The sequence below is a fragment of the Athene cunicularia genome (assembly GCF_003259725.1).
Source record: "Athene cunicularia isolate RWA chromosome 2 unlocalized genomic scaffold, athCun1 chr2_part1, whole genome shotgun sequence".
Taxonomy (NCBI): Eukaryota; Metazoa; Chordata; class Aves; order Strigiformes; family Strigidae; genus Athene; species Athene cunicularia.
In genome coordinates, this window is record NW_020799095.1 from 35,170,367 (window position 1) to 35,190,974 (window position 20,608).

Genomic DNA, 20,608 nt, shown 5'->3' on the forward strand with positions numbered 1-20,608 from the left:
CCCCCCCCGCACTTTTATGGCCATTATGAGTTATTACTTTTATCACTAATCTAAAATAAGTTGTATTTCCTTTATTCGTAGTGTTTCATCAATACATTTTGTGTGCTCCTTTTTCCTCTTCTCTCTTTTATTTTTTTTTTTAATCAAGCACTGCAAAACTATCTCATGTACTTCATTTTTCCCTCTTCGCCAATTTATACTGTGTCTGTTTTTATGAGAGTGAGTATTAACACAGTATTTAAAGTTACTACTGCTTTGGTTTCTAGCTCTGTATAACTTCAGAAGAAACCAACATGTCCTGGGTGGGAAATAGGTGAAAAGAACTGCCAAGAAAAATATTTGCATTGATTTTCATGGAAAATGTCTGTCAGTTTCAGGTAGCTCTAAGAAATGTAAATGCCTCTGGTACAAATTGAGTATGAGCACCAGTAGACAAACATCTCACATGGATGTATGAACAAGGGTATAGCTCGTAGGATATATGAAATAATCCTTCCGTTCTGTGCAGCACTGGTAAAACCTCAAAAGGGAAACTGTCCAGTGTTAGCACTGCATTTGGAGGAGAAGGAGGGTTGACTGGAGAAAATCTAGAGGAAGGCAGTGGGAATTATGAGAAGGAAAAGAAACATGATCTGTAAGAAAATATTGTATTAGGTTGTTTAGTCTAAAGAAAAGGAGACTGATAACAATCTTAAAGTATGTCAAAGGCAGTGTCAGAGCAGAAAGAAGTACTTGGTTTCTCATGTCCATGGCGAGTAGGACAACAGGGAATGGTCTTCAGCTGCATTAAAGAAAGTTTAGGATGAGCATCACAAGAAAGGTTTGATGGCAGGAATAGTGATCTCAATAGTGAAGTAGAGGAACAGATTGCCAGAGGTAGTGATGTAATTTATCTAATAGGAAGCTTTTAAAATCAGGTTAAGTATACATTTTTCAGGTATGACCCAGGTATAACTGACCTTCCTTAGGACAGGTGCGTGGTCTAGACAGACCCTTGAAATTTCTTCCAGTCTTATCTACAGAGTTTGCTTATTAGAGCTATCACATTCCTCATTGTGGAAGGGAGAATGTATATTCTTCTATCTCCGCTGTATTCACTTTTCCTAACTTGTGAAGCACTGATTATCTGCCTGCTTCCTAAACAGTGAGCCACAAGCTATGAATTCTCTATTTAACTGTGCAGATTTTCAGTTTACGTTGCAAACAGCAGCATGTTTTGTTGTTTGTTGTATTTGAGGGTTTTTTTGCAAACAGCATGAGGAAGCAACAGCTATATTACGTTTATATTGGTGAGTAAAGCACTGGAGCAAATAGCACTGTGTAGCTCAAGGGTGTACACAGCTAAACTTTTTCAACACTCTCACCCCACTCCCCTTCAGAAACCCACCAGAAATTAAAAATGTCTGGCTTTATCCACTGTCTCTATTAGAAACAGCCCTAGCTTCTGCTGTTCCCCACAGTGAGCCTGGGTGTTGCCTGACAAGAGTTGCAGATGGTGTAGGTCAACATTGTATTGAGAAGCATGCAAACCATTACACACTTTGCATGATTGTGAGACCATTGTCCTGGCCCTATGTAGTTTACCAGTCTGGGCATAATCCCAGAAACTAATATGTGTCAGTCTGTTCACTGAAGAAGAGTTGATTTCATTAGACAAATTCAGGTAATTGATTTACAGATATTAATATCTGTAATAGTAATTGTGTCATCAGATACCTGTTTTCTTCTTCTATCTTAACAGAGTTTAGGAGTGGAGACTGTACAACCTCCATCCCCCAAAGTGTCCAACAATGAATTTACCTTTACAGTTGGTTTTAAAGATTTAAATGGTAAGTAGCTGAATGGACTCTTTCATGCTTTTATGTTTATATGGGCAACAAATGAGAAGAAAAACTTCAAACACCCTTGATCCAAAAAACCACACCAAAACAAAAAAACCCCACCTATTTTGCTGAAGAGAATATTGTATTTGTGTGTCTCAATTTAGGAGATGTCAAAGGGGTGAATTTTTTTTTTTTAAAGGGACATTGCTCAGTCTCATACAGTAGTCAGACTTTTAAAAATGTCTGAGTGTAGAGGAAAACAAAAATGAGAAGTCCCCCAAATAACTTTCTAAAAGGAAACCTTTTTAATGTAAAAATTTGAGTTGATAGGAAGTTCCTCAGTGTGAGGTCAGAGCTGCATAAGCATTTTTGTCCAGTGGAAGTATTGCCTTCAGCTGCTTCCACTTTACATTGCTTATTCTCATTCCGGTTTTCACTGTCATTTTTGCATGTAAGAGCTGCTTGCTGAGGCTGTGTGACAAACCAAATGAGGGAATTTATCTGAGTTGAAAAAAAAACCCCTTCTCTTGGGTTTTGTTTGTGTTTTTTTTCTTTTTACTAGGGACTGGTTGTTTGCCTTTGTCTGAGCTGGTTTTAACCTGTGTTTTTGTCCCAGAATCAGTTCATTATTAAGCTACCTAATGCCTCTACCAGTAAGGTGGGTAGAAGTATATAAATAGAGAGGAACATAAGCCAACTTTCCCACTGTAAAGAAAAGCTTATGAGAATACTCAACTAGCATAACAGGTAAAGCAGACTAAACTGACATGATCTAGTGACATGTTTGCACTCAGTCTGATGAATGATATAGTATTTTTGATACTATCTAGTTCAGAGCTCTCCATCCCTTTCCAAAGTCCCACTAAAAGCTTTCCTAATTTCTGATTTATTTTTTTTTAACTCGACTCTTTGAAGAGATTTAAACCACTAAATCTGTTGGTATTTAAAGAACCCTTCTCTTCTAGAAAGCTAAATTATCCTGCAGGATGTTATTCCACAGAATATCTTATACCATGTCTAGTTCAAACAACCAAAGAAGAAATTACATATGAAGTTCCAGTGTAGGATTTTATCTTCTACTCTGACTGGTTGATAAGATGCTTTTGAAAAGAGACTGTCTTGTTTGCTCTTTGCCTAAAAGATCCTCAAACCCCTGTATATTACATGAGGCATTTCACACATGTTGATCACACAATTACTGATGTGCTACGAATGATACCACACAATTTCTTGTGTCTTGAAACTCTCTGATTCTGCTTCATATTGATTTTAGAGTTGTAAAATATTAGTAATAAAGATATTCTTGATCCAGGCCTCAGTTACACAATTTGTTGTGTGCTATACCAAAACTTGCTAAGCATTTATGTATGTACTTAACTGAAGATAAGTAAGTAGTCTAATAGGAGCTAATGAAATTTCTTGCATCCATATCACCAAGCATGTGTCCAGAAACCTTGCTGGATCAGGGCCGTGTTTCATAACGTTACAAGGGTCCTCAGACCTCTCAACTGTATCACTGAAAGTGAATCTTACTGTCCTGTTTAATTTGTATTCATAGAGTTCCTTGTATTCTGAACTTCAGTATGACCAGATTAATGGCTATTTCTAAAACACATTTTAAATGCGTTCAACAAACAAATGTTGTTTCCTTTTCCATAACCCTTATATCTTACGGTAACCATGGCTTCTGCAATTTAATCTCCACTAAAGTGGAAGCATAGTGTTTAGCATTGCACTCACTCTGACACGTTTTGTGGCTTTCTTCACAGAATCCCTAAGTGCCCTAGAGGATAAAGACCTGGATGCTTTAATGGCTGATCTTGTAGCAGACATAAATGATGTTGAACAGAGAACTTTACAAGCCCAGAAGACTACTTCTGGCAACCAGCAAAATACAGTCACTCAGCCTTCAACAGTCTTGGATAGTGACGTTTATTCTAAATCAAGTCTCTGTGTTGCTGTTACTGGACTGTTTGGGGATGACTTGCCCCCTCCACCTCCAGACCCCTATTTAGATCTTCCGCCACCACCACCACCACCTCCTCCTGAGCCACTCACCCAGGTAAGACTGGGTGGAACCTTGTTCTGAGCATTCAGTAGTTTTTGTAATTTTGCAAGTTGTATTTGGCATTGGAACAACAGTGCATATCCCAGGTAGAAACATCTTGGGAAGGTTCTGCAGTGATGAAGCGTGCATCAACTGTGGAGTGAGAGTTTTCTGTTATGGGTTCAGCAATTTCTGCCTGTTCCTTGATCTATTGCCCATTCCTTTGCCTTTCTAAACATCATTTTGATAGCCCAAGACAGGCATTAATCATTGCAAATGGAAAACTTGTAACTGAATTTTTGAATTTTTTTTTTTTTTAATAAGCACTGATCAGTTAATAACATCTCATAAAGAACTTGGCTTTGTCATCAGTGCAAAGCATGGCCAAGGATCCCACCATTTTGTGAAGATGTCACTATGTTTTTTCATTGCAGTCTGTGCTATTGGTACAGATGAGACAGTCTTGTTGATGTTTCCCAGACTCATCCCTGGCCTAACTGATTTCTTGCATTAGGAAAAGCTGTTCAGTTGTGTAAAACTCAACATTTGCTAGGAGACTGGGTGCAAGGCTGAGCACAAGAAGTACCCCTCCAGCACGGAATCACTCTGCTCTTCTTGGTTTTGTCTTTGAAGGGAAGTAATAAAGATCATCTGCAATATGAGACAAATGCTCTTTACTTAGGAGGTGCCAAAGCTATCAGTAGGTAATATTTATAAACAATTGGCTTACCTGTACAGTAAAATTTCAGACTTACCACAACCTTCTACATGTTTGTGTTTCTTGCAGAGTTGTTTTAACAACTGGTATCAAGTGTGGTATTTCTAGTAGAAGCCTTAGAAGTTAATTTCTTTGACATGAGGTTGTGTAGAGGGAGATAATGTAAGAATTCTGCTCTGTCACAGCCCTGTGGGCAGAGTATGTGCATTAGAGGAGTGATGCAGTCATAAAAACATGAAACTGAAATCCTGAAAGATCTGTAAGTATCTCTTTCAGTATTCATATACATAGTAACTATTATGAGAGAAGTTGTTTACATTTAGGGAATGGAAAGATTTTAGGGATCATGAAAAGTGCTCTGTAAGCCCATGTAGAACTGTATCAGTCAGTTTTGCTTAAAACCATGGGCAATTCATTGCAGTGTAAAAATCCACACAAACTGAGTATGAATCACCTCAACATCACTGCTGCCCCTGTGTTTAGCATCATAAAGCACACTTATTTAGCAAAAGGAACAGAAAATTTGGTAGGAAGGTGACCTTTCTGATGATACAAAAATTAATTGAACTGGATAAAGCTTCATTTAGTGCATAGGACCTTTCAGTGCTGTTTGAAAAGTGAAAGTTGTAAACATGTGGGAGGAACTTTGCCATTTTTCTGTATCTCAAAGATAATAGTTAACTTCCTATTTTGAAGGAATATAAAGATTTGCAAAAACAACAGCTAGACAGCTTCAGAAGCTGAAGTCTTTTATTTAAATAGTATGATTAATACAGAAGAGGTGCTACCAAGATAAGTTTGATCCATCGTCTTACAAACATGTCCCCATCTTGATTTAGACTCATGACCTGTAAGGAAGTACCAGGCTTCTAAATAGTTTGGTTTGGAAGCTGAGGAAGTATCGTCTGGAAGGGTAGCCGGTTAAGTGGGCTGAGATTGACCAGACTGCCAGACTCAAGGGCTAGTAATCAATGGTTTGCTGGCTGGTAACAAGTGGGATCAGTGCTAGGGCTTGTATTCTTTAACATCTTCATCTGTGACCTGAGTGATGACATAAAAAAAATCATCTGCAGATGTGATGAAGATGCTTTTAATTAAGGGCTCTGGCTGACAAGATGAATGGCAGAACTTCAGTGCAGGACAACCTTGAAAAATGTGAGGACTGGGCCAGCAAAACCCTCAGAAACCCAGCAAGGTACAAGGTCCTGCGCCTGGGTGGAATAACCCCCTGCATTTGAACAGTTTGGGAAGCAACAGGCTGAGCAGAAGCCCTACTGAAAAGGAGATGGCATCCTGGTGGATGCCACATTAAATAAGAACCATGTATGCAAGGTCATCTCAGTATGGGAAACTGGCCTGTGTTGGGAGGGGCATGGCCAGCAGCCTGAGAGAGCCATTATTCCTTTCTCTTGGCACTGATGAGGCCGCACCTGGAATACTGCACTCCATTCTGGATATGAAGATACTGGAGAGTGTTCAGCAGAGAGCTGCTGGGATGGCCAGGGACAGGGAGTAATTAGGGGACAGCAAGGACAGGCTGAGGATGCTGGGCTTGTTTAGTCTGACATAGGAGGCTGGGGAGTGATCTAATGACAGCCTAAAAATACCTGAAGGGTAGCTACAAAGCTGGTGGAGCCAAATTCTTTCATGGTAGTGTTAGGTCATGTAACAGTGGGCAATGGCTATGTGTTGTAGCTTTGTAGTTTCAGACAACACATTAGGAAAACCTTTTGCATTTCAGGCGGTGGTGTAGCACTGGAACAGGTGACTCCGATATCAGATTGTCTTTCTTTGGAGGTTTTCCAAACTTTGCTAGGCAAAATCATAGCTGACTGAATCTGATGTTGGTGATAGCCCTGCTTTGGGCAGGGATCTAATGTTGGTGATAATCCTGCTTTGGGCAGGGAGCCAGACTACAGACCTCTCTTCCAACCAGCATTTTTATGATGCTGTGATCTAAAGCTCGCTGAAATCAACAGTGCTGCACAGTTTTTTCCCTTGAGTGTTGTACTGAGCTAATTCTCTTATTAGCTGGCGTCCTGCATTAACCTGAGGGTCAAAGGAGATTTCAGAATGAAAAGTGAATATACTTGCTAAACACAACTGGAATTCTATATGCAAAAACTTAGCTGGAAGTCACTTCTGTCTCCCTCAATTAAAGTGTTCCTCTGAGATTGTGTGCTGAGTTAAATCTCTGGCAGTGTTTTCTGGTCTCTTACCAGATACAGGGACAGGGCACAGTAGGATGGGAACAGGAGGTAGAGGTGTTTCGAAGGAATCTGTCTGCAGTAGTCTATTTCCTTATTAAGGCACTGGTTCTGCTTTCTCTGGCAGCCTTTGCCTCATTTTCTGATACAGGTTGTATTCAGACAGTGCTGCCATACCCATTGTGTGGCTTACCGTCCACAAAATTGGTTGTAGGGCTATTACACAAGTTGTGGTGTGATTGATGGAGGTAATAACTATTTAAAATTACTGTGGAAAGAACTGATTTCAAATTAGTATTTACTGTCTTGGTTAGTATTTGCTTTGATGTGATGTTTTGCTCAGTGGAATGAAATGCAGCTGGAATTGGAATGTATTTTGTTTCATCAAAATCCATGTTCCTGTTAGCCAGGATTCTTTGATAAGTGATTGTTGAGCCAGTCAACACTGATGTTTTGTTTAACACTTCTGGTTGTCTGTAGTCAAATAAGAATGCACCTCTAAGACTATTCTCTAACCTTTAAGTGTGCCAAAATTAAGTAGTACAGCCTTTCTTTCAGAGAAAGTCTCATAAGTTTCCGTCAACTCTGATGCTTCTTTTTAAAACTGTTTTTAAACTAAATAATGCTTCTACATTTTTTTATTATATTATCTAGATGATTTTTATGTGCTTCTGTTTGAAGATCCAGAAAATGTGATAATGATACTGTAGTGGGAAAAACAAATCTTTTAGCCTGTCAAAGCATTTCATTAACAGTGCTAAAATTTTGCATATGATAGCTTATTTACTTTGTATCATTTCCTTTTCTACATTAAGACAGACAAAGGTTATGAAAACATGAAGGCTGTCAGGTGAGAGCTCAGTTGCACAGATCTGTACAACCTGTGAACTCTGTTCAACACAGGTCACATGCAGGTGAAGCCTGAGTTATACTACTTAAAATTTTCAGCAGAAAGCCTGCCCACGCCACACTCAACCACTTCAGTTAAGATGCTTTTCCTGCTTCCTGCAGAGAGGTGTTTTGAGATGGTATGGGGAGAGACGTAGTGTGAGAGGCTGTGAGCTCTTCCTCTGTAGAACAGTCAGCCTTACTGTGAAAGTTACTTTTGTCCAGCTTCTGCTGAACTACAGAAACTATTTTTGGATTCCCAAAGTTAAAGCTACCTCTGATCTGTAGTAATGCAAATTTTGATACCTGTGGAGAAAAAAAAAAGGACATTTTTTAACTGAATGTCTGGTATTTATAGTGGAGAATTTGGCAACAGCAAACATGCTTGAAATAATTTCTTTCAGGTTGAATGCCTCATCTTGTATTTTTAACATCCTAAAGGATGCTAGTATCCATGGAAAGCTGTGATAAAACAGAAGGTGGTTAGTTCAGCAAGAGGGATGTCAGTCAGGAGTACTTCAGTTATGGTTGAACCTGCCTCAAAGCTTGGGATGAGTAAGATAACTTTCTTAGCTCTTTTTTTGCTATGATTCTATGATACCTCTGTAAGAAGGAAGTAGTGACAATGCTTGGTGAAGTGTTAAGGCTTGGACAATAGGCCCAAGGCAGAGTAAAATACACCTGTTCTTTTCACTCTGGTACCTGAGTTTAGTTGGTATCCCTAATCAGCAAAACATAGTTAGGCCTAGTTTCTTGTAAGTGCATCTCCCATGAGTTACAGCCGTTCTGTGTTTTAGTCTTTGGTCTTAGTCCAAAGACCACTGAAATTATAACTTTAGGGTAGATAATGGAGGCTGAAAGTAACACAGATTAAAATCTTGTGTGGAAGCAGGACAGGAACTTTCTCCCACAGTCATTGACTGGAAGTTGGGTGTGCGTGTGAGTACCGTCGCAAAAATCCTTCTCCTTTAAAACAAAGGAAACTGCAAAAGTGTGAGAGAGAAACAGGGTAAAAATCAGCAGAGTCAAGAAAGGAAAGACAAGACAGTTTTCAACAGGGGGAGGAGGGATTTAAAGTTGGAAAGACCAAACCCTCCAGTAGTACTAACAGTTTTACACAGACACACAGACACACACACACACACCCCCTGTTCACCACTCACAGAGACAACAGTAGACACTGAAGACTCTCAACAGCTGGGGATCCAGAGTCTTCTGGGATCACAGACTTCACTGATACCAAGAGAGAGGCATGATATTGATAGAGCTGCTTTGTAAAAGAAGAGCTAGGTGATACTGAGATTTTTAGGAATCTTTACTGTGGCCTTCAGCAAAAGATGGAATGAACTTGTGTGCTCTATCTGTGCCTATATTAATATGAATAGGTCCATTACTAGAATGAAAAGCCATATCATCCAGTTTAAGGAGGTGTTCCTCTCAGTAAATATGCATGCAGTAAGAGCTCATATGTTGCAAGTGAAAGAATTCAAGTAAATTAATGTACTTAACAGAAAGTGTAAAATTTTAAGTGGTATAATTGCAAGCCAATCTTTTCAGTAAGATCCTTAAAAACTCTAGTTCTCCTAACCCTATTGAGAGGTGAGTTTTCTTCCAAGCAGCTGTATCCACAGTGTTGTTTCACTCTGGTTAGACCTTCCTTCATCTTCTCTTTTGTATCAGCTGTAACCCATATGGAAACACAGGAGAGTCCAGTTTTCAGACATTCCTGTAGCATTTGAGGAACAGATCATATAAGAGCTGTATGACCATGCAACAAAAGGAAGCACTGGACTTGTAAATCAAAGCTTTGACTGGAGGAAATTAGCTCAAGGAAAGCTGGGGATTCCCTGTAACTATGAAGTTTCCCATGACAAGCCTTATGTTCTATATATAAATAACAGAAACTCTTTACAAGTAAATACACATTACTGGCCTTACTTAACAAGTGTATGAAGTATCTTGTATCTTTTCAGGAAGATCGAGAGGCACAGGCTAAAGCTGAAAAGATTAAACTTGCATTGGAGAAACTGAAGGAAGCCAAAGTTAAAAAGGTGAGGCTTAAAAGAGTGAAATGGTACCATAAGAGCTACCAGGTAAGTATCTATTATCATTCTTCTTAATAATAAAGTTCTTACTAAAATCACCAGGCTTTTTCATAGTTTGTCTGTAACTTGAGACGTCTGAAGATCTCTGTAGAGCTGTCTTGTCATCTGAGAAGTCTCTGGGAGAATGCTACCTCTGAGTGACTTATTTTTAAGAGGACTTTGAAGGCTCTCCCTTTTTTTTTTTTTCCCAGTGCCGGGCCAAAGCCCACTGTTCTGATAGGTTGCTTTAGAGAAAGTGGAACGTACATAAAACACATTGCTTACTTATGCTGTGCTGATTCCAAAAGTATTAAACTTCTACAGTGGATGTAGATTAAGCTAATCCAAATTAAATTAATGAGGGTCGTCTTGCTAAATCTTTTCACAGCAGTGTAGTAATGTACAAAGATAATAGAAATTATTTTAGATTAACTAATTAGAAAGCTTCCAGCCAGTGTCTGCACAGTGCTGCAGTGTGTCATGTAATTATGCCTACTCATCCTATGCTAGTGTTCCAGCTGAACTCAGCAGAAGCTGCAGATGTTCAGTAACTTTGAAAAATGGTGTGAAGTAAAAACAATCGTGACCTTTCAGCCTTGCTCAAACAGGAGATGGGAAGTGCTGAAGGTCAGAATCTGCAGGGCTTCCAAGAGGAATTGAAGCTTCCAGTAAATTCAGGGGTGTCCAGACTTGAGATGGTTCCCATACACTTTACATTCATGTACAAATGTTACCTCTGAGAGAATGTGTTTGGAGGATTTCACCAATGTTGTCTTTGGAAATCTCTGTAACCAAACTTATGACTGCTCATTGGTCACCCTCTTTTCCTTGAAGTGTTACAATGTTAGCAGTCCTCCTTTGAGAGGAAACATTTATTTTGAAGACCCTCTTTTTCCCCATTTCTGTTTTTTTTCAACCTGAAGATTTGGAACCATAGGGTAGAAGTAAGGCTTAGACTTCTTGTGGCTTTGTCACTATATTAAAATTACTATGTCATTCTTGAATTCTGAATTGACTAAATAATTGTCAAGAAATATGATCTTCTCTCTTTTACTGAAAGCGGAGGACAGAAACCAGGGAGGATGGTGTAAAGCAGGATCACAGCCCTGGACTTCAGGAGAGCAGACTTTGGCTTCTTCAAAGATCTGTTTAGAAGAGTCCCATGGATAAAGCCCTGGAGGGAAGAGGGGCCCAAGAAAACTCGTTAATATTCAAAGATCACCTCCTCCAAGCTCAGGATAATTCCATCCCTATGAATGAAGGGCCACATAGACTGTTCAGGAACTGGAGCATCTCTCCTGTGAGGAAAGGCTGAGACAGCTGGGACTGCGTAGTCTAGAGAAGAGAAGGCTCTGGGAGGATCTTGTCAATCTAGGTGAATACCTGAAGGGAGGGTACAAAAAGGATGGAGCCAGCCTCTTTTTAGTGGTTCCCAGTGACAGGACCAGAGGCAGTGGGCACAAAATGAAACACAGGAGATTCTGTCTGAACATCAGGAAACACTTTTTCACCATGAGTGTGGCTGAGCACTGGCACAGGTTGCCCAGTGAGGTTGTGGAGTCTCCCTCGTTGGAGATACTCAGAAGCCATCTGGACAGGGTCCTGGACAGTGGGCTCTAAGTGGCCCTAATTGAGCAGTGGATCAGACCAGATGACCTCCAGAGGTGCCTTTCCATCTCAACCATTCTGTGATTCTGTGAAGATGGCAGCTGCATGCATGTTTCTGAGCAGTTGGCTATAACCAGACAAAAATATCCTTTTTTCACTAGACATATAGGTTATACATGTACAACATTTCTTTTTCTCTAGAATCTACACTATGGCTCAGTTGCTTATTTTAGAGAGGAAGATACAATGATTAGAATTAAAGCAAGTTCATGTTTTTTCTTACATTTTCTTTTACTTTTCAGAGATAGTCTAGATTTTCTCCTGGGGATCATCACTCTCTGCTTCTACCCAATCTTTAACAGAGATTGTCTCTATAGTACTAAAACTGCTTATGCACACGTTTTAAAATAAGGAGCTATTTAAACAGGGCTATATGGAGAAGTCTTCCCAACTCACCAGTTTAATTCTAGTTTCCACATACAGATCCTGTAGATGGTATTTCTTCTGTTTTCTGTACTAATGGAGCATTTTAAGTTCTTTCCTGATAACATATTTGCAGTTCTTTATCACACAGCGTTTTCTTGCATTGCTCCTCTCTGGAAAAAAATGCACGCTGTTTCTGTTTAACAAATACTTCACAATGTGAATAAATAACAAGTGTCTTAGGTTAATTTGGTCAATATAAGTAACTCATGTCTTTGCTTAGTGATGAGTGTTGGACTACTGCCCACCTTCGTGCAATCCGATATCAGGTTAGTCTGCTCGTGTGACAAGATTCTTCCATTCTTTTTCCTGAACTTTCTGCATTTCTAGCTTGCCGTAAGGACACTTTGTCCCTATCAGACTTTTTCCGTAATTGCACATCTAGTAGATTTAGAGAAGAGATTAACTAAGAGATTAATTTCTCCATAGTAATTTCACCTTTCCTGAAGTCATGCACAGGATAAGGTTCAATGTCCTTTTTTGAGAAAAGGTCTATATTTTGGTGGCAATATAATGTGAAAGCTTCCAAGCTGTTTTATTCCTTCAGCTGACTGTGGGACGAGGTGCCTTTGAATCAATAATAACCTTCAGCCTTAATCTTTCTTATCAGTGTTAGCAGATTCAGACTAGCCTTTTACTTGCTTCTGAAATTAACTGACTCTTCTGTGACTCTCTACTCAGCTTGTTGTCAAGGTGCACATGTACGATAACAGCACAAAGTCACTAATGGTGGATGAGCGTCAGGTGACACGGGATGTTTTAGACAATCTCTTTGAGAAAACCCATTGTGACTGCAACATCGACTGGTGTCTGTATGAAATATACCCAGAGCTGCAAATTGGTAAGTGGCATAGTGACAGAGCTTATAGCAAATAGATACAGTGCATCCTATGCTATTGATAATCTTGAAAAGATAATTAATAACATCTCTCCTACCCATGTGTCCACTATTGTTAAAACATTGTAGTCTCTAAGCTGAGAGATGCTGCAGGAGTGTACTTGAGCCGTCTGTGCTGTGAATGTCAAAAGGCTCCTTGCCTACCTCCATTTCCATTATTCTGTTTTACAGAAAATGAAGGGACCATGTGACTTCCACTATGTTTGTTAAGGCAGCAACAGACCCAAATGCACCAGTACTCAACTCTGCTCTTTCAAGGGAGGATGCAGTGCTGAACTGCTGTCAGCAGGCAGTTACATGCTGGCCAAACAAATTTTATAATTAAACCAGACTGTCTGAGAAACATTTCAGTAATTTCTAACGCTTATCACTTGTGATAGTTGTTTTCTTAAGCATAGTTGTGAACAGGATACTGCTCTCTGATGGGGCTGCAGCTCTGCTGGTGGTACCTTATGATTTAGGAAGTAACTAACCTGGCCTCTAGGTCCCTAGGAAACAGCTGTGCAAAACTTATTGTTTGGTGCAACTTAATGAGTTTTGGTTCATAAAGGCTTCAAGGCCTGATTAAGAATGGAGTATTCTCTAATTGTGAGTTATTTCAGCATCTTTTTGTCGTTCAGGATGCAAAGGTATTCACATCAAAAGGAAAAAGAAAATTGACATGACTTTCTTCCAGGGTCACATTTGACCTAGAGAAAAGAGAAATTGTCAAAAACTGTTTAGCATTCTCAGTTTACAGACTTCCAGCAGAGATGTAAAAATGTCCAAAGAAAGTTAAATTTCAGTACTGCACTTTAACAGAGCCCCAGGAATAATCATCCTGCTAAACTAAAACAAGGAAATATAAAAATAACTGAAAAAGCCTGATTGCTCAAGAGCAAGGAGGTTCTCATCTGCTTCTAAGAATGGTAGAGACATTAACTGCTTATCTGTTCTTTCTACTCCATTAAGATGATACATGAAGCAACGTTGCTGCGTTCTTTTGTACCTCTTTATCCTAACTAAGAAAAGGCTGGAAATTTCATTAGACCCTAGCAATGTCACAGATGTCACTGAATAATTTTAGAGTGTTTTCTTGTCTTGGAAAGTTGCTCCCTCTAGTCTAGTGTGACTTGGGCAATCATTTCTGAGGGTTAGGAGGCAGCATATAAACAGATGGTTTTTTGAATCTCCATAATTATTAAAAAGAATGTACTTCTGTTTCTTCATAATCTGGATAGACATTTTGAATTCCCCATCACACAATCTAAACTTAAGGCATCAGGGAGATCATATGCTAAAAATATTGGGGTCAATGGTTAGAATTTTTATTTTTTTTTTTGGTAAGTAAAAATTAGTTGTGTTACTTTAGTCCCAGCTAATACTAGGTGCTTTGGGTTATTGTACTGGTATAGTAACACTCATAAACTATTTTAAAAGCCAGGACAGAAGAGTAGGAAAAGAAATAAATCAGTAGTTGGTTCAGGAAAAAAGGAAAAGTCTGTGAACTCCTGATGCAGGTATATTACCAGGTCCAAATCAGCTGGGAATAGAGCCTTTTTGTTTGCAGAAGGGAATTTTGATATGGATGGAATGGTACATATTCTTTCTTCTGCTTCCAGTGCAGTTAATTTTGTTAAAAATCAAAACAATGGGAACTATTCTTTATTCTTGTCAGTATACTTCTTGGCAGTTCTAGATAGCTCTATTATTATTATCATGCTTAGAAGACAGGCTTTGCTGCGCTTTCCCTTTCTGCCTGCTTTCCATGTTAGTATTCAAGACAATAAAATTACATTTACTTTAAGAAGCAAATCTGAGCAGCAAGTATTTCAGGCCAAACTGAAAGTCCAAGCTAGTTTTGTATCAGAAGATCCATGGCAGAGTATCTTGTAATTACTGTTATTTTGAAAGATGACCATTGCAAATGAACTAAACTACAGTTTTAAATTAATTGCATGTTAAATACCACATATAATCTCAGCAGTGATATAACACTGGGCTGTACATCCCAACATGTATTTTGTAATAGAGTGTTGCCTTATAATAGGCATCCAGATTTGACTATTTTTTTTTTGTAGCAGTAGTTATAAAAAAGACCCTCCTGAGGATGCTAAAATCATACCTTTTACACAAAAACCCCCTGGCACTGGAAATCAACAAACAAAAGTATATGTGGCAAAAATTAATGTTAAATAACTAATGTTATAACCTGAGAATTATTTTAGGGCTATCCTGGACGATAAGATACTGTTTAACCTTCAAACTGTTGCTTGAGTTTTATAGTGCTTTATATTTCCAGTGCTTGTGTTGTTAAAAGTTAGTGTGTACATGTGAACTGACCCTGAAGCTAATCTCATTTAGTGAATTTAATTATTCTCAAAGTTTAGTTTTGATGGGACATGCTGAACCCTTGTCAAAAGTAACAAGAAGTGGTAAAAGAAAGCCTACAAAACATATGCTCTGTTATCTCCTCTTATACAAGACCAGTCTAGGCCATTTAAAGATGTAGTCACCACAGACCACTGAAATGGGGGTACAGCTGTTTTCCAGGGAACTGCCAAAATCATACTGAAAATTGGAACTGGGTCAATTTGCTGCCCCGATACTGAATTTGTATAAAAAGGCAGTTTGGGCCGTTTCCAAATTATCTGTCAAATTATGCTCAATACCTTTTCCTTCCAAAGGGGGTTTATGTGACTGTTCAGCTACTTTGTACAAGTGAAACCACAGAAGAAGAGATTGGAGTTGCCTAACCTCAGCATACCCTGTGGCTTTCCTGGGTGGAGGATCTGGGTTCACATCAGCTTAGGGAGAGAACTGACACTAGGTCTCCCACATCTCTGGTGAGTTTTTTAACTACAGAGATGCTGGGTGAAACAGTATATCTTCACATCAGTTCTCTGTCTGTGTTCCTATTTCCTCTGTTCTGCTTTTTCTGTTTTTAAATACAGTTGCTTGAAACAAAACATTTTATTTTCAGTGCATAGAGTTCTTCCTGCTGACAAAAAGTAATTTTTCATTTGTTACCATAAGTAAAAAGACAAGGACATAAGTTTTTATTATTTTTTTTTTAATTCAGTAGCCAAAGTGATTATATATTTTCCCCCCCAATCATACTGCAAACCTTAAGAAACAAAGGCAAATAGAAAGCAGAAAGCCATTGACAGACATAGGTGCAACCATCTACTCCTAGTGGGACACCTTTGCTGTCTTTGAGCAACAGCACAGAGATGCAGAAGGAATCCAGGAGCATGCCAGAGCTACATAAGACGTCTTCTGTAGGTAATTTGCCCTTCCACTTGGCACTATTTTCGTGTGGGTTTGCTCCCTTCTGTGCGGTAGAAAGAGTGCTGGACTGTCCAGCTCTGAGCGAACATCGATAGTGATTACATTCTTACACAGGAATTTCTGCAGCCTCAGGAGAGGGGAGAGAGAGTTGGAGTGTCTTATATTACCTTTTCTGTCTCTCCAGAAAGGTTTTTTGAAGACCATGAAAATGTTGTTGAAGTGTTATCAGACTGGACTCGAGACACTGAGAATAAGATTCTGTTTTTGGAAAAAAGTGAAAAATATGCTTTATTTAAAAATCCCCAGGTAAGCTAACATGGTGTTTGATTAAGAGTCTAAAATTGTATCATATAGTCCATATGCTGCCTATTGTGTTATTAATTTGCTTTCAGCTTTGTCAGTTCAGAATTAGAGAAAGCAAAACTTGTACTTTCAGCAAAAACCTCCAGAATATTGAGTGAAAGAATTTGAAAATTAGTGCTTTCTATTCTTTTCTCTTAGTCTCGTCTTCAGTAGTAAAAAATGAAGCATGTAGTTCTCCACTGGTACCAGCTGTTGCTTCAGCATAGTTCTCGGAACTGGGGTGAGATGGCATCGACATTTTCTGGAAGGTCCAGTTTTTGCCAGCTGTACATGAAAATTTGCTGAGTGAAAAGTACACCAAGTACTACAGAGAGTTTATCTGGATTTCATTTAGACTAGAGAGAATTGGGTGAACAGTAACTTGTGCACACTAACTTTGTAAAAAGAGGGTCTGCATGCTGAATCATGTCAAGTTATTCAGGGTAGGTGTATACATAAATCACTTATTTCTTGTGATATGTCATCAAAACCGTATTTACAAACTACCTAGCACGTGCAGTTGGTGCATTCTGGGGCACTAGATCTTTTCCCTTTGTCAGCAGTCTGTTAGCTCACTGAGCATCTGCTTCATTCCTGAGGGCAGCAAGAGAAAAATGAACAATTCTGTGTTGCTGAAAATGAGTCAGATATATAATTTGAGAGCAAATCTCACCAAGCTGCTTATTAGGAAGTTAGGTTTTTTTTAGAATGAGCCAGTGTTTCAAATAAAATCTGCAGAGAGGAAGTTTTTCATTGACATAACAAGTATCCAGAGTCAGGGGAAAAAAAACTTCTCCCGCAGAGTACGTGGATTGATGTTGACTTTTAATATGAAACAGCAAAGCCAAGTTTGGAAGCAAAACGTACATGATGGCTCAAGATGGTCATACTTTCTAATGCACATAAACATAGCTAGTAGAAGAGGTTCAATTGTGTGTTTGGTTCATACACTAGTAGTGTTGTTTGGGCAAGTGACTTAGGGCAAGGCTGTGAACCTCCCACCTCTTTGAGGAAGATCCTGGGCATTTTGATTGCAATGAACTTTAGAAATAAACATGACCTAAACCAAAACCAGATTAAGAGTGTAGGTCTGTCTTTCTATCTGAGGATATGCTGGGCTTGATCTGGATGTGTCTGCAGTGCTTGAGCTTCAGCCCCTCCGTGATAAGCTCTAAAATGAACAGCCTAAGGAAACTGGATCAACTGGGGCTATCACACTTTTGAAAAATTTTGCCAGTAATAAAGTCTAACCATCTGTCAGTCTTAGTAAATTCAAACACAGGCAGAATAGTACAGTCATACCAGCAGTTTGTTGTTTTGTCAGAAAATAACCAGTACTGCACAGACAGACCTCACACTAGATAATGAAACATGGTAAAAATACATGATCTGGAGTGGGTCCCTGAAAAGTTAAACCAAGCAGAAATGCTGAGTTTGTGGCGGCAGGGTGTGTGATTAACGGACTTAACTATTTACGGAAATTATGGTGTAACCAATGGGAAACCAAAATCCAGTGCTCTGATAGTGTATTTTCGGCTTCTTCAGCCTCCTCCTCCTAGCTCAGTCGAGGTTGCCTCATAAACTCATTTTGTGAGTACAGGAATTGCAGAATGCTTTTTTTGACACAGCCAGTGGCGGTAATGCAGCAGCAGTTGGATTCTTTGTTGATCTTATTTAGTGTTCATTCTGTCAGAGGTTGCCTGTGGAGATCTCACAGTTTTGTAACTTGCAGATACTTTTCTGATAAAAAGAGGCAGATTCCAAAGGTGGCCAGGTGCCTACAAGTTATGCTTAGACAAATTAGTGATACAAAATTTTCATGACAGAGGTTTGATGCAGTTAAATGCTTTTTAAATTCCTACTATAAAGATGTCCAGGTTCATTGCTAAAACAGACTGACCTCTGGAGAAGACCTCTGTGTCTCATTGTTTCTTTCTGTGAACTAGCTATATACCTGGTATAGACTAAACAACAATTAATTAAATGTGTTTCATTTTCTAAGGAGGAACTGAAGTTTTGAAATGCATGATGTATCCCCTATGTCTGTACTAGCAACATGCTGCTCATCTGATGCCAGTGGCTTTTTTTTTAAGATTGTAATATTTGTTATGTGGTATTCTCTAACATTTTTTTGCAGCTTTGTTGCTGAAAACAATTTTTTAAAAGTATTTGGAATACTTTTTAGAAAGAGCATCTGCAAAATCCTCACGTGTCCCCCTCTTCATGAAGACCGACACACTTTTGTCCTATCTTCACCATGATATAATTTACTGTGCGGGGAACTCACAGTAAAAGACTGTTCCATGAATGGAATCAGTGACTCATCTACAGAGATGGAGCATCACAAGTCTATGACTACAGAGTGAAACAAAAATACATATTGGTACATGTGCAGATAAAGAAAAACTTTATAACACAGGAAAGGTGATGCTTTGTCATGTGGTTGACTGATGCTGCTTGACTCTAAAGGAAAGGTTGTCAGGTCTCAACAATTCTTTTCTGAAAGCTCAAAGAATAATTCTCAGCTAAAAGAAACTCTAAGAAAAATGTAGGAAATAATTTTCCTTCATTTAAACAGGGGCAGCTGAATCTAAACTCTTGACTGTAAATGCTGGTCACATTCTTAGAACACTTGTTTGATTTTTGCTTACATGGATTTTGATTTCCTGTGTTTCCCTTTTGTTAATAAAAGCAGACATGATATATTCAAACAGTGCAGGTGGCACCATATGCATGTGGGGATTTGTTTTTGTTTTTATTATTTTTGAACAGTATTTATCAAAAGTGAAAATCTGTACAGTGAGTACTTTGTGCTTCTGCTCCCTCCTATGTAAGCCAAAAGCAAGAGCTATACCCTTCAATGGAGAACCCATACACTGAATTGACATTTTATTTCTCCTGAAGAGTACTAAACAGTGTGAGAAGGTGGAGTAAGAATTTGCAATGTCTTTCATAACAGGAGAGTTATAGTGTTTCACGCTTGACTGTTTATTTTGAAGTCCGTGAAATTGGGCTAGTATTCACCAGATGATACTTCTGGTTTTCACCACTCTGGCCACCTTTATGAATCAAGGTTTTTCTTTTGCCTCCAGTTACCTAGTGTAGGAAACAGAGAAGGGTGGCAGGGAGCCTGATTAGTGAGTGGGCTGGTAAATGCACAAAGAAATAGAAGTGAGAAAGGGGAAATGTTTTTCACTGTACTCCCAGTGTTTTAGTAATCTTAATTTCTCTATTAGTGTATTTTGGACTATGGTTAGTTTCAAGGTGAAGATGCTACTTAATTTTTTTTTTTTTTTTTTTCCTTGGGACTGTAACACTGAAACAGTCTTTACACATTTGAACCATTTTGCAGGTGACTTAATGAGCCTATTAAGTGCTGCATCCTAGTTTTTGTACATCTTTCATTTTTTCCATGCTCCCCCTCTTTGAGGATGAAGACAATCATCCTCAAGGCATGAAAAGTCAGCTCTAGTGATGTCTTCAAACATAAAAATCAAATAAACAGGGTTGAAAATCAGTTTTTGGGGGCTTCAAAAGAGCTTTGTCTTTAGTTTCATTTAGCTTTATTGATTTGTGATCTTCAGAGCAATTACAGGCATCTTCTAATATTTTTAATGTGCATTTTTTTTTAGGGGACACATTACAATGCAGGTTGCAGATATGACCATGTTCCATTTTATTTTTTCTGCACAAATTGTACTGCATTCAGTATGCAGTTGCAGTTGGGCAGAAATGGCCAGTTTCAGGTGCGGTTTGGATGAGTGTGAACAGGGAGCTTATTGCACAAAGAAGATGGTGATGAGTACGGAGCAGCTGCGTTGTTCACTGCACGCTGTCTGATCTGTGCTGTTGCGGACCTTGCAGATCTTCTGCAGAAAGTTTCAATAGGTTGAAAGAAAAAATACAACCTAAGCAGAAGGGGAATCAGAGGGGGGATGCTACCTTGAACACCTATTTTTTGCTGTCAAGTAGCTGCTGGATTCCAGCTTGGATGGGGCTGTGTATGAAAGGAGACAAAAGGTATGAGAGAGGTGCCGTTTCACTTAGGAAATTATTTTTTACAAGTATAGAGACAAGAAACGCTGATCAGAGAGTTTAGCGGTGTAGTAGTTAAGGCTACTGTTTCTACCATGCTCCTTTTGTTTGCTTACATGCCACCAGAGATGTTCTTTGAAACTATTGAAAAGAGTTTCTGTCTTCCACTGTTTGAGGTTTGTACAGTGGAGAGAGATAAAGCCTG

At 38.9% G+C, this 20,608-nt stretch overlaps 1 protein-coding gene across 3 annotated transcripts in view; it reads left to right on the top strand.

Moving 5' to 3' along the window:
- The window catches only part of APBB1IP (amyloid beta precursor protein binding family B member 1 interacting protein), a 51,458-nt gene that overhangs the window by 1,689 nt on the left and 29,161 nt on the right, over positions 1-20,608 (top strand). For all 3 annotated transcript variants that reach the window (XM_026842082.1, XM_026842081.1, XM_026842083.1), the window contains exons 2-6: positions 1,742-1,829; positions 3,593-3,885; positions 9,657-9,734; positions 12,540-12,699; positions 16,211-16,332. In XM_026842082.1, coding sequence (XP_026697883.1) covers positions 1,742-1,829; positions 3,593-3,885; positions 9,657-9,734; positions 12,540-12,699; positions 16,211-16,332 — 741 coding nt within the window. The remainder of the gene's footprint in view (positions 1-1,741; positions 1,830-3,592; positions 3,886-9,656; positions 9,735-12,539; positions 12,700-16,210; positions 16,333-20,608) is intronic.